The sequence below is a fragment of the Uranotaenia lowii genome, chromosome 1 (genome assembly GCF_029784155.1).
Source record: "Uranotaenia lowii strain MFRU-FL chromosome 1, ASM2978415v1, whole genome shotgun sequence".
In the NCBI taxonomy this organism is placed as follows: Eukaryota; Metazoa; Arthropoda; class Insecta; order Diptera; family Culicidae; genus Uranotaenia; species Uranotaenia lowii.
In genome coordinates, this window is record NC_073691.1 from 56,023,758 (window position 1) to 56,036,958 (window position 13,201).

Consider the following 13,201-nt stretch of genomic DNA (forward strand, 5'->3'; position numbering starts at 1 on the left):
CCAAGAAAAAAAAAATTTAAGCAAGTTTTATAAAAATAATCAAGAAAGGTTGTTTTGGAAGTTTTGAACCCGATTTAAAATCTGCTGGTGAGTTATAAAGAAAAAAAAATGTGGAGAAACTCCTGGATTTTGATCAAATTTGCCCGGATATTGCCAGAATTTTTGTTAAAGGTATTTAAATCAAATACCCAGATTTTCCCTGGTAAAACAGTCTAGATTTGTCCGGCCCGGATACGTGTGGAAAAAATTCTTGAAACCTTAGGTTAAAAGTGTCGTGTCCTTTGGCGTCAGGCTTAATCTGTGCAAATTCAAACACATCTTATCCCTGAAACATCACTCGATAAACTGCCCGTACGAACAACGCACATCTTCATACGTGCATTAAAAAGGCCTTTTCTCTCATTTCGACATTATCTCGCTCTTCGCTGTCAAAACCAGGCGTAAACATCAAATTCTAGTCAAATACTGCTTACACATTTATAATAGGTTTTTGTCAGAATACAAGAGGGTTAATCTAGAGTTATCTTTACGTTTTGATTGAAATATCGAATGTACTGTAAATCAAATGTAAAATTCATAAGAAAATATGATTAACCACATATCAGAAATCTTTTATTCAGACCTTATTGTAAACTAATATTCACTTTGAAACTTTTGATCCCATGCGAATAAGATCTGAAATTAAAACTCAATTTTCAGGTTTAAGACTCAATTTTAGCTTTAAATTAAATTCACGTTCAAGAATGCGGACTAAGATTTTGGAACCATTCTTCAAATTCAATTTAAAGAAATCTAATTCAAAATCAAGATTATTATATGGTATTGGATCTACGAGATATTTTTCTAATGGGGCCTCCCAGGAAATACACCAGTCACCCAAATATGGGTCCCATGGCGACGAACGTGTTAATTGATTGGAGTATATTCAAGCTCCGAAGTCATCTAAACTATATTGATACTAAAATCATATTTTCATATTCCAGTCTAAGATTAAGAAGACAGTTTTACATTTCGGACTTATCAACCTAAACTAAACAAGACTAAAATCAACCTAGAATTAAATCTCAGACCGTTGCCAACTGTTTTGTAGATTCAAATGCTCAATTCAGATAGAAATTTCTATTTAAGATTTATTTCACATGCCTGTTTCAATCATCATTCTCAAATCAAAATTTTAGTAGTCAACTAAGGTTTCACATTTGATACTCAGATTTTATCGACCACCTAAACAAGTGCGATATTCAAAATGCGAATCAAAACTATAAAAACGATTATTAGATTCTCAGCTTTGATAGTTTTCGGATCTTCATTTCAATCCTCAAGTTATAACATTTGCATACTCTGACCCTATTTTAACCATACGCTCTCACGCCATGTTCGGATTAGTTTTCAAATCCGTAGCAAACAGTCCTAGAAACTTACTTTTAACGTAAATTCATTCAACATGGAACTAAATTTCAATTCACGAATACCATACAGTGCCTCCGATTCCCCTAGCTAAAACAATCCGTCTCACTTTTCATTCTTCAATTTTTTACAGTGTAATTTTTCGTTTTCTGTAACTTCTCGAAGAATACCACTTAGAAAAAAAACGTACAGAGTAACAGTTTGTCCCTCACAAGGAATTGATAGTATTTTAACAGCCACACAGAGCTGAGAATAAGTCCCTCTCGGCAAGGCCGGATTAAAGGGGGGGCAAAAGGGGCAATTGCCCCGGGCCCCCCGGCTCAAGGGGGCCCCCCGAGGGAAAAAAAAGTTTTAACATGACTTAAATCATACTACCTAAATTTCTACAAATAAATGAAAAGTTATAAAAACTATAAAATCGGAATGAAAACTTGAAATATAACAACTAAAGGGGACCCCGTGAATAAATATCCAGAATAGTTTTCCTCTCACATAAATTAAGGGGGGCCCTTAGGGTAAACAATGAAGAATTTCTCCCGCATTTTTCGGACTGAGAACATCAAAATCTTGGTATTGAAATTCAAAATTTTCAAAATCCGGGAAAAAAAATGTAAACCAAATTCGATAAAAAATATGAGGAAAAATACCTCAAATTTTCATTTTTTTACCGAAACATGTCAGTCAGGATATTTAGTCAGGATCTCCTCATTTTCATTCCTTACAAACGTCTTGCACATTTATAATGTTTATTTTTACGTTAACTTTCCAAGTAATGGTTACTGCTCTAAAATAGCAGCTAATTTCGTCAAAACTGGTTCACAGTGCTAAAAGAGTACAGAGAAGCTTCATGAAAAACATCTAAGAATTTTACCCGGGCAATATCCGGGTTAATATCGGGTATTATTGAAACTTTTCACTTATCAATCGTTTTTATTGAAACAACCGTTGGTTGATAAATTCTTTTTTCCTCCCTATTTTTTGAAAACAAAATCTACAAAAAAACTGTAGTTGGGTAATTTGCACCAATCGACAGTACTGAGTTTCTTTATTGAATTTCCATTCCAGTTTCTGTCTTAGGTTTAAGATTCGTATTTAAACATTTTCAACTGATGTAACCAACATTTTCCCATCTACTGAAGTTTATATCCTGAATCATTTTTAAATGATCATTCTCAAATTATTATTAAAACGATCTCATAGTTGAGTTGCTAATATCATTGAGCGATTTTCTTAACATGAATATTTCTTTGTTTTTCCATCTTATTTTTTTCCAGATTCAATTCATTGAGATGTTCAAGTCTTGTGTTGTTTCTTCAGTTATTGAAGTTAAGTTTTATGGTTTTTTCTGAATTTTGAGAACTTACAATCTTTGTTTATGGTACTAAACTCATTTGGATTTTTTATCTGATTTTTTTCAATGATAACTGAGTCTGTATTTTAAACATTTAATCTCTATTCTGTTTTTTTCCACTTATGGCTTTGGGGGCATCGAATGAAACTTTCTCACATTTAGAAAAACAATTTGATAACATTTTTTTTTATCTGATGAGAATCATATTCATAAACATCTCATGAAAACGCTTTTTGTGTTTCAAAGATATAAAATTGAAATAGGTATACATTTAGAGCAATTTCTGCTGTGATTGTTACTTTAAATCTCCATTTTTTATATTAAATTAATATTTCGTTTCTTAAAACTTGATTTGAAATAATGATTTAGATATGAGACACTGAATTGTGGTTGTGAAAATAACCTAATTTGGGGTTTTGAATTCTTCAACTCTTATATCTGTATCTCTATAAAATTTGAATTTAATTATTTTGTTTATTTTTTTTTTTAATTTTGTGTTCTATGTTTCAAAGCTTCATAATACTTTCCATTTGTCATAAGGTGAAAAATCCTGGACGGTCAATGATGATTTTATTTTTTTGTTTTGATTATAGTCGTTTTAAAATCTTTATGGCATTCGCGACTTTATCAACGTTGCAGTTGGCGGATTGTTATTGAGAAACTTATCCGGTACAACTGTGTTCGATGTATACTCTTGGGCTCGAACTCGCGGACATCGGCTCAAGAGACAACAGACTTGCCAACTGAGCTATATCACAAGCCCTCAATGATGAAATGAAAAACTTTTAAAATATCTATTCGGTCATTATTCTAAATCAGAGAATTTTAGTGGGTGATAAGAGTATAAAAAAATTGAGAATAAAATTTTGCATTTGGAAGCTCCAATCAGACCTTCATTTTTGAGAAATTTCTAAACTCTTCCGCAATGTTCGCACTTGATAAATGAACCATTTTTATTTGAAGATACCAGAAACAAATTTCTACAACGAAAACATGGCTATTTGAAGAGAATATATTGAACACATCTCTAGTTCTTTTACACGTTTAAAATGTTTCGTATTCTCTTAGATAGCATTTGAAAAAAAAACGAATAATAGGGGCCCCCCGAGAAAAATTGCCCCGGGCCCCCCAATGGCTTAATCCGGCCCTGCCTCTCGGGAAAAATTTCCTTTAGCCTCACGGGGCTGAAGTCCCTCTCAGGGGATCGAAGTAGCCTCACAGAGCTATATTAGTTTACGATTATTTGTTAGCCTCGCAGAGCCATTTTTTTTGTAGCCTCACTGGGCTTTTCTTATTCTTGCCTCACAGGGCTGTTTTCGTAGCCTCGCAGAGCTATTTTTTTGTAGCCTCACAGAGCTATTTTTTTTTGTAGCCTCACAGGGCTTATTTTTTATTTTAGCCTCACAGAGCCATTTTTTTGTAGCCTCACAGGGCTTATTTTTTTTATTTTAGCCTCGCAGGGCTTATTTTTTTTTTATTTTAGCCTCACAGGGCCACTTTTTTGTAGCCTCACAAGGCTTATTTCCATGAGAGTCTCGCAGAGCTATTTTTAAACTTACCACACAGGGCTACGCCCAATTCCGCACACGGAATAGCAAATTATAAACGGCCGCAGCTGAAGACCCCAACACAAGCCTTTGTTCCAAAATCGCCTTTACTGGGAGCGATCCGATTTGCGCCATTTGTCGTGTCCTTTGGCGTCAGGCTTAATCTGTGCAAATTCAAACACATCTTATCCCTGAAACATCACTCGATAAACTGCCCGTACGAACAACGCACATCTTCATACGTGCATTAAAAAGGCCTTTTCTCTCATTTCGACATTATCTCGCTCTTCGCTCTTCGTGCTGGCTGCAAACAATGCAACCGAAGACTGGCGATCATTCTCTTCTCTTGTATTCCAGCTTACCGTTTCCTAAGTATGCGTTTAAGCAAGCAAATTGGACAGCTACACGGAAAATAATAAAAAGGTAAAATTTACCGAGTTAGCAAAGGTGAACGCTCGTGAAAGCCAAAAAGGTAACTTCTACCTCTTCGAGGTGAAACTCACCTCACAGTGAGGTAAAATTTACCTGAATCGAGGTTGGAAAAAAGGTACAATTCACCGAGAAAAAAGGTGAATCCAAAAAAGGTAAATCTTACCTCGTAGCGAGGTGAAGTTCACCTGAATTGAGCTCGATAAAAAAGTATAATTCACCTAGAAAAAAAGGTAAATCCAAATAAGGTAAAACTTACCTCGTAGCGAGGTGTAATTGACCTGGATTGAGCTAAACAAAACGGTACAATTCTTCTAAAAAAAGTAACTATTCGCCGAGCCTGTTCATTGAGGTTAAGCTGTTTTGTCATTCTAGGAACAAGTCTTGCTTTGTGCCTAATATGTGAAAATCGGAATAGAATGGTAAGTGTTCTTAAATATCATTTAGTTGTGCTGGTTCTCGTCATAATACTATTGATTTTGTTTCAGATCGGCCCATAGAGCATTGAAGTGTATTCCACGTCATCCTCCAGCCGGAAAAGCCGAACCTGACCGAATTAGTCGAACGGAGGAGGCCATGAATGTACGCAACGCAGGTGGATTCAGCGGCCATAGCGGCTCAGAAGAACGCGAAGCCGAATTACCAGTCCCTATTTATCTCCAATAAATATCATTTTTGAAAGAATTTTGTATGTTTTTAATTCTTATTGAAGAAAACAATCAAACCAACCAGCATTTACCTTTTAAATCAGTAAATGGGAAAAAGGTATTATTTACTATTTTGCTAGGTGAATGCGAAAAAGGTAAAATTTACCTTTTTGCTAGGTAAATTGAAGAAAGGTAAAATTTACCTTTTTGCTAGGTGAATGAAAAAAAGGTAAAATTTACCTCGAAAGAGGGGTGGAAAAACTTCACCTCGCAAAAGGTAAATTTTACCTTTTTTTTATTTTCCGTGTATAGAATTTCTGGGTACACTGTGATGAATATTCCTTTAGAATTTTCATGCTTTTATATTCAACTCTCTTTTCCATCGGGTTCTTCCCTACAAAAAGCATTTTGCAAATAATGTAGTGCACTTCTATTTTTTGCTAATATTGCTAACAAAGAATGAGGGGTTCCAATTTTCTTTTCAACTAGGGGGGGGGATCGATTATGGGATTTATGCTATGTTGAAGTCGAGCACTTTTTGATAGCCAGTCTGAAATGATGGTCAATGTTAAGTGGAAATCCCGCAAAAAAGCTGTGTTGAAAACACAGGTTTCAGGCTTCGTCTACTCGTTACAATGTTACTTGCATAATTAGTGATAATTTATTTGTCACTGTTCACAGTTGGATTCCCTGACCAAGAAAGTACTCATTTCTCAATGATTAAAATAATACTACTACCACAGATGAACAGATGTACAAGCTCGACCAAAAAATCTTCAGAAACTTGTCTAAAATTTTCAGTGCTCTATTTTAAAGAAGCCGTTAAAAAATGTCGAAAAACAGTGCCACTTATTGCTAGATTTCTAACTTTTGAATGGCGGAATAGGTAACAATTATTTGAATACAATAAGAGGATTTTTTCTTTACAATTAGATTGACTACAAATAACTTTAAGCTGAGAAAAATAGCATCATCATATTTTGTTCACTACAAAGACTGCCGAAATAACAAACAGATGTACAAGCTTCAGTTATAAAAATTCCAATACCAGTGCAAAATTTCAAATACTATCATTTAGACAAGCCGAATAAACTTTTGAAGTACCTCATTCTTGGAAGAATACAATCGTATATGATCTCAAAAATCAATAAATTAACATCGTAGTAGGCTTAAATGTATTCACAACAAGGTAAATCTACCTGGTTCGTTTTACCTTCATTTTATTACTGAAAAAGACTAACTAAGAACTTCGGATGAGCCAGACAAACCAGTTATTTTATCCAGTTGAATTAACAACCTCATGAAACAATATCGATTCTAAGCTTCTCTGAGCGAGCATTTTTTCGTATCATATCTGTTTCTATTTTGTGCTTCATGCTAGTAAGCAATTAGAAAAACAGCTTAAAATTCTCATTACGCAAATCAAAAGGTGTTGCGAATCTTTAACATCAATTTGCTCGATACTCGTCAAACAGTAATTCGACCTATTCATAACTGACTAACAGTTTGTTATTTTGTTTTGTTTACATTGCACATTCTTCTTGACAGTTCTCTCTGGTGTCCTTGGAGACTTCCCAAGCAACCAAAAGTTCGAATATCACTTAAGGAACGAACTAATAAGTTCATATATAGCTGTACAAAAGTTCTGTGGAACTTTTTTGCTGTTCAAAATGCTTTTTCGAGGTCCATGGAACTTCATTCTCTATCCAGTTCAGCCGATACTCAAAAAAAGCTTTAAAGTACTGTTTTGGTTTCCGTTTCTAATTTTTGGGAACTTCAAAGTTTGTTTGAAGAAGAACAATCTACTTGTTACGTACTTCTCATTTTTTTAAAAATCAAGTAGCTATCAAAGGGTTGCAAGTCTTTTTGTACAGCTCAATAGTTCGTAAAAAATCTCAGTTGTACTATTTTGTAAACTTGAAAGTTTTTAATAAGTTCCAACGAGCGTTCAAAAGCATCTTCGCATTATAGAAACTTTGAAGCAGATTTAAAGGCTTAAATCTACTTTTTCCGAACTTCAAACACGTGTTTGCATAAATAAACACATCGTTACTTGGGAAACAACAATGTGAAGTACACATTTAGTTCCGGAAGAACTTTTTAGCAACTTGAGAGTGGGAATTAAGTAGAAATTAAGAACCTGAAAGTCATTTTAAAGAAAATCATCACATCGAGTAAAATCGTTGCCTACTCATGATGTTCATATGGGGCAACAAGTATGGATCTCGACTTTCAAGCGGTGAGCTCGGGTTCGAGGCTAGGTAAGAACATGATTTTTAAATGTAATGTGAGTTAGTAACAATTATGGTTGATTAATATGAATCAAATTAACGGACTTGAGAAGGCAATTGAAGGAGCGAAAGAGTAATTTTTTCGATTTTTTATGCTGCTTATAAAGTGGATTTTGAAGCTGGTTAGAAGTTGTTTGGCGATTTATGCGAACTTTTTGTCAACTTTAAAGTTCGTTTAACTACTTAAAAATTGAGCTGAAAAGAAGTTGTATGAGCATACTCGATTGAGCTGATTAAACCTGATAGAGGAATGTTATCCGAACTTTTGGTTGCTTGGGTTCTGGTGGCTCAACCAAAACATATAAAATTGATTAAAATCGGTCGTTGGATCCTTACACACGTTTCAAGGCTTAGCTTGTATATCTGTTCATCTGTGTTACTACTCATTATCATCTGCCAACACTGCAGTGTAACTGCTAACCACATTTGAGTATTCTTTCTCTACAGTGTGATGATGCATTTGTAACGCGCTTATCGTCATCACACACGGAAAATAATAAAAAGGTAAAATTTACCGAGATAGCCAAGGTAAACGATCGTGAAAGCCAAAAAGGTAACTTCTACCTCTTCGAGGTGAAACTCACCTCACAGCGCGGTAAAATCTACCTGAATCGAGGTTGGAAAAAAGGTACAATTCACCGAGGAAAAAGGTGAATCCAAAAAAGGTAAATCTTACCTCGTAGCGAGGTGAAGTTGACCTGGATTGAGCTAAACAAAACGGTACAATTCTTCTCGAAAAAAAGTGACTATTCGCCGAACCCGTTTATTGAGGTTAAGCTGTTTTGTCATTCAGGAACAAGTTTTGCTTTGTGCATAATATGTGAAAATCGGAATAGAATGGTAAGTGTTTTCTTAGATATCATTTTGTTGTGCTGGTTCTCGTCATAATACATTGCTTTTGTTTCAGATCGACCCATAGAGCTTATAGGTGTATTCCACGTCATCCTCCAGCCGGAAAAGCCGAACCTGACCGGATTAGCCGAACCTGACCGAATTAGCCGAACAGAGGAGGTCATGAATGTACGCAACGCAGGAGTATTCAGCGGCCATGGCGGCTCGAAAGAATGCGAAGGCGAATTATCAGTCCCTATTTATCTCCAATAAATATAATTTTTGATAGAACTTTGTATTTCTTTAATTCTTATTGAAGAAACCAATCAAACCAACCAGCATTTACCTTTTAAATCAGTAAATGGGAAAACGGTATTATTTACTATTTTGCTAGGTGAATGCGAAAAAGGTAAAATATACCGTTTTGCTAGGTGAATTGGAAAAAGGTATAATTTACCTTTTTGCTAGGTGAATGAAAAAAAGGTAAAATTTACCTCGAAAGAGGGGTGGAAAAAATTCACCTCGCAAAAAGGTAAATTTTACCTTTTTTTTATTTTCCGTGCATGTCACCAACAATCATCAACGCTATTGTTCTCAATAGCAAATTGGATGAAAAACAAACGGAGAACTAAAACGAACTGTTTTGGTTTTGCCGACTGAGCGGCAGATTTCCTCTGCTGGGGATAAGGATTTCATCCGGAACAGTTCCGAAAACCGTAAGTTTCAACAAGCTGATTTTTGCATATCAATTGGGGTTGTAAATTAATCCACGTTATTTTCTAATTTTATTTTTAAATAATTGCCATAAAATATTCTGAAAAAATCTTGTTTATTTTTGAAAATCGGTTGACAAATGGTGGAACTATTCGACGTTTAAAACGGAAGCTTCCAGATGGCTCATCCTGTACGTGGTGGAAAATGTTAAAATTTCTTGGTTTCAAACTTGGAATTGAAACTACACTAGATAGAAAGACAATAACAAATCACCTCCAAAAAAGTGACAACCGCCCGCTTATTGCTACTTTTCCGTCCCCTGAAGGTTTCACTTGACAAAATGTTAATTCGTTTCAATAACATTTCGTTCAAAATTCATGAACCACTTCAGAACGACACAAAACGGTAGTCACAAACACATACTCCAAACACAGCGGTACTTCAACAAGTATCTACTACTTTGTACCCTCCAAAGTATGTACGTAACAACGATGATGTCGCCAGCCAGTCTGCCCAACTGGAAACGGAGCTTGCCGACACACCGGAAAACGTACCGGTCTTAAATAGGCAATACTGCCAAGTTAACCACCTCATTGCGGAAAAAGTAACTCGAGTGTTTCCATAAATCAACCGGTGTGCCTAGAGTGGCAACAGCAGCAATTTCGAAAGTAGGTGTACTACTGAGTTGTCATCATGAATTCATTACACCCAACCTCTCCTGTTTTAAGGAGAGATTGGGCCATTAATTTGTGTCACTTACCGGGACTGTCAGGTTCGCTCTGATCCGGTGAGTAGGCGGAGTTGAGACGTTCCGAGCGTAGGCGGGGGTTTTCCGATTCTTTAGTTGAAAAATTGGAGAAAAGAAAAAAAGGAGCGTTTTGGTTAAATAATTATTTAAAAATATTTTCAAATTCTTGGACTCACCATCAACGGTTCCATAACTGCCTCGATTGCCACCGTCCGAATCATTCGGGGGCGATGGAATTCCGGTGTGAAAGGGGCCCACCGAGGGTTGGCCGGATCCGTTCGTGTCGGTTACTGAGGGTCCTACCGAATGGACCCCACCGGTGTATAGAAGACCCAGCTCCCGAGCTTCGTTCTCTTCCTGAGCCTGCTGTCGTCGGAGGGCGACCTTTATTGGAAAATGAGAAGAAAATATAATCTTCATCTAAAATAATCTATTATTTTAATCTTTGCATTCTACGGCTAGTAGCATCATCCGCCAAACAAAGCACCTGAAAAATAATGTATGAGAGCGTGTGAATTGTTTGTATTCTACAAACAGACAAACATTATTTTGTTATTGCTTTGTTTGATGGATCTTCGACTCATCGTTTAGTGCAAAATGCATCGATCGTGAATGGTAAATGAAACAAAAATAGCCTCGACCAGGAATCAAACTCGAGTTCTCTGATTATCTCTTCGACATCTAACCAATAGGCAAAATCGTCTGATGAAACTAGTCAAGCTGTAGCTCTATAATTCAGTTGACTTCATCGACTTGAATTCGCTGCTAGATTCTACGGCAGAAAATGCTCATCTTGCCCCGATTAATGGTGCCTATACTGCCCCAGTGGGGGTTTTCATTACGCCCCTACAATCACTGATTTCTATGGAAAAATAAGCGTCCTCATTAAAGTGGCCATTATACCCTTATCTTCCCTAAATCTCGACTAATTAGGGGACGCTGAGTCCAATATACAAATAGGTTTTTTTCTGTCAGTTCTTGTTTTTTCGAGATAACTTTTGAAAAAAGGTTAAAATTTATTTAAGAAATTTGTGCTCTTTTTTTTGGAAACACTATAGGAAATTTTGGCGAGATTATAACGAAAATTTAAAACAAAATAAATCTTAGATATCTTTTAAATCATAAGTCGAATCGAAAGCAGACTTCAACGAAGTTCAACAAACACTCAAACAATTTCTTCAGTGCTGTCAGAAGAAGGTGTAATGTTATCGATTAAAATTTCTAAAAACAGTATATTTATTTTTTATTAAAGCGTTGTATCTCTGAAACTAAAATATCTTGGAAAAAATCAGCTTACTAGGATTTTCAAAGAAAAAATTGGTGATTCTGGTCCTGTTAAGAAGAAAAAAAAGCCAAAATTTTGTACAGATCTGTTCACGGCAAACACACGAATGATGAACTAATGAACATCGTTAGAGGTGGAATTATCGGTATAACATTCTGCGCCGGATCGGCATAATAATAACTGACTTTGTCCTCCCAGCCCAACCGCATTTGTCGCCAGTTAGTTAGTTGACTTAAGAAATTTCTGAGGACTATTTGCGTTTGTGGTTAGTCGTTTTGCGTTCAAACCCGGAACGCAAATGAACAATTGATTTTTCTACCGGTCCTAAATACGGTAAATGTGTATTATATTCATGAGTTTTTGGTCGAAATTTCGATGAAAGTTTTCTCAAAATAAATTTTAAACATTTTATGCCGTTGGATATGCCTTATTAAAAAAAAAATAAATGGGCTTATCTTTCAGTTTTTTCTTCAATTTTTATATGCAAAACTTTTATATTGCCCCGATATTGCCCAGTTTTGCAGGTAAAAATTTAAATTATCCAGTGCTAGGAATTTGTCAAGTTTTTTTTGAAAAACATATCCCAGATTTGCCCGACCCGGATACGTTCGGGAAAAAATCTGGAGAGCTTTATCCAGTGGGGAACCAGAAAATCCTATTTTTTTCATAGTTGTGTCCGTGTACTGATTTTTTGACATTACCGCATGGCATCTCGGATCTAGATTCGAGAATGCAGACTTAAAAAATGAGGACCGAAGTTCAAAGGACGATAGTCAAGATTCGAGAGTCACGACTCGAACGTCGGGGAACGATGGAGTATTGAGAGTCTAAGCAGAGATGCCAATCCTCTGGTTTTTTCAGGATTTGCCTGATTTTTGGAGATTCGTCCTGATAACTGATAAGCCTAAATTTTTTTGATTCTGGAAATGAAGCCTAATTTTCCAGGTTTTTTGGTCATATCAGAAATTATCCTGTTTTTTTCATTTGAGAATATTCTGAATTTGATATTGTGAATTTAAGTAAAATTTTTAGAAACGTCGCTGGTGAACTGGCAAAAAAAAAAGGCAGACTTCCGACAATTTAGTACTTCATTTTCCTTTGTCGGAAGTATTTCGGAAGTCGGAAGTCAGGACTTTCGAAGTAAAATTTAGTGCTGGCGCTATTATAATGTTAGCAACTCGTGAGCAAGGTTGCCGAAAAAAAATTCTGTGTTTTGAGGAAAATAATTCTGACTTTCTGTAATTTTACCCAAAAATTCTGCGATGGTTTTCTATGATGCTAATTCCTTAAATTTCATTGAAAATCCATCATAAATTATGTCTTTTTATTATTTTAGTTAGGAAAAGTCAATTAACATTACCAATCTTATCATACTTTTCTAATAAAAATTAAGAAATCTAAATTTCATATTGGCCCTAACATTATAATTTTGGGAATCCATTCTAGATTCAAAGATTCTGTGAAATCTGTAAGATTAAAAAATTTTATTTTCTGTGGCACAGATTTTGTGATGAAAATTTGCTCAAAATTCTGTGAAATTACAGAGTTTTCTGTGATTTCAGCAACTTTGCTCGTGAGTCAAAAATTGTGAATTGAGATGAATGGAGAGTCGAAGTCGAAGGTCCAGAATTGAGAGGCAAAAGTCAAGGGTCGAAAGTTGAAAATTGGTGATCTAGAGTCGAAAGTTGAGATTTGACATTCGAAACAATTGAAATTTGAGAAGCAATTGTCAAAAATCTAGAAATGAACATCAACCGAGAGTCTGGTCTGATAGGAAAGGAAAAGATCCAGATCAAGAATTCAAATTTAAAACTCGATTTGAGAGATCAAGAATATAACAAGTATTTGAAATTCTTATTCGAGATAAAATAAAATTATAGTTATGAAATTTGACAAAAAAACTTCAATCAAGACAAAAGGCTTTTGATTCGCATGAATAATTCAAATTTAT

At 35.4% G+C, this 13,201-nt stretch overlaps 1 protein-coding gene across 1 annotated transcript in view; it reads right to left on the reverse strand.

Moving 5' to 3' along the window:
- Window positions 1-13,201, reverse strand: part of LOC129739522 (doublesex- and mab-3-related transcription factor A2) — a 74,478-nt gene that overhangs the window by 47,991 nt on the left and 13,286 nt on the right. Inside the window, exons 3-4 of the mRNA XM_055731003.1 lie at window positions 10,142-10,349; window positions 9,978-10,055 (exon numbers count right to left, since the gene is read on the reverse strand). Of these exons, the coding sequence (XP_055586978.1) occupies window positions 9,978-10,055; window positions 10,142-10,349 (286 nt within the window). The remainder of the gene's footprint in view (window positions 1-9,977; window positions 10,056-10,141; window positions 10,350-13,201) is intronic.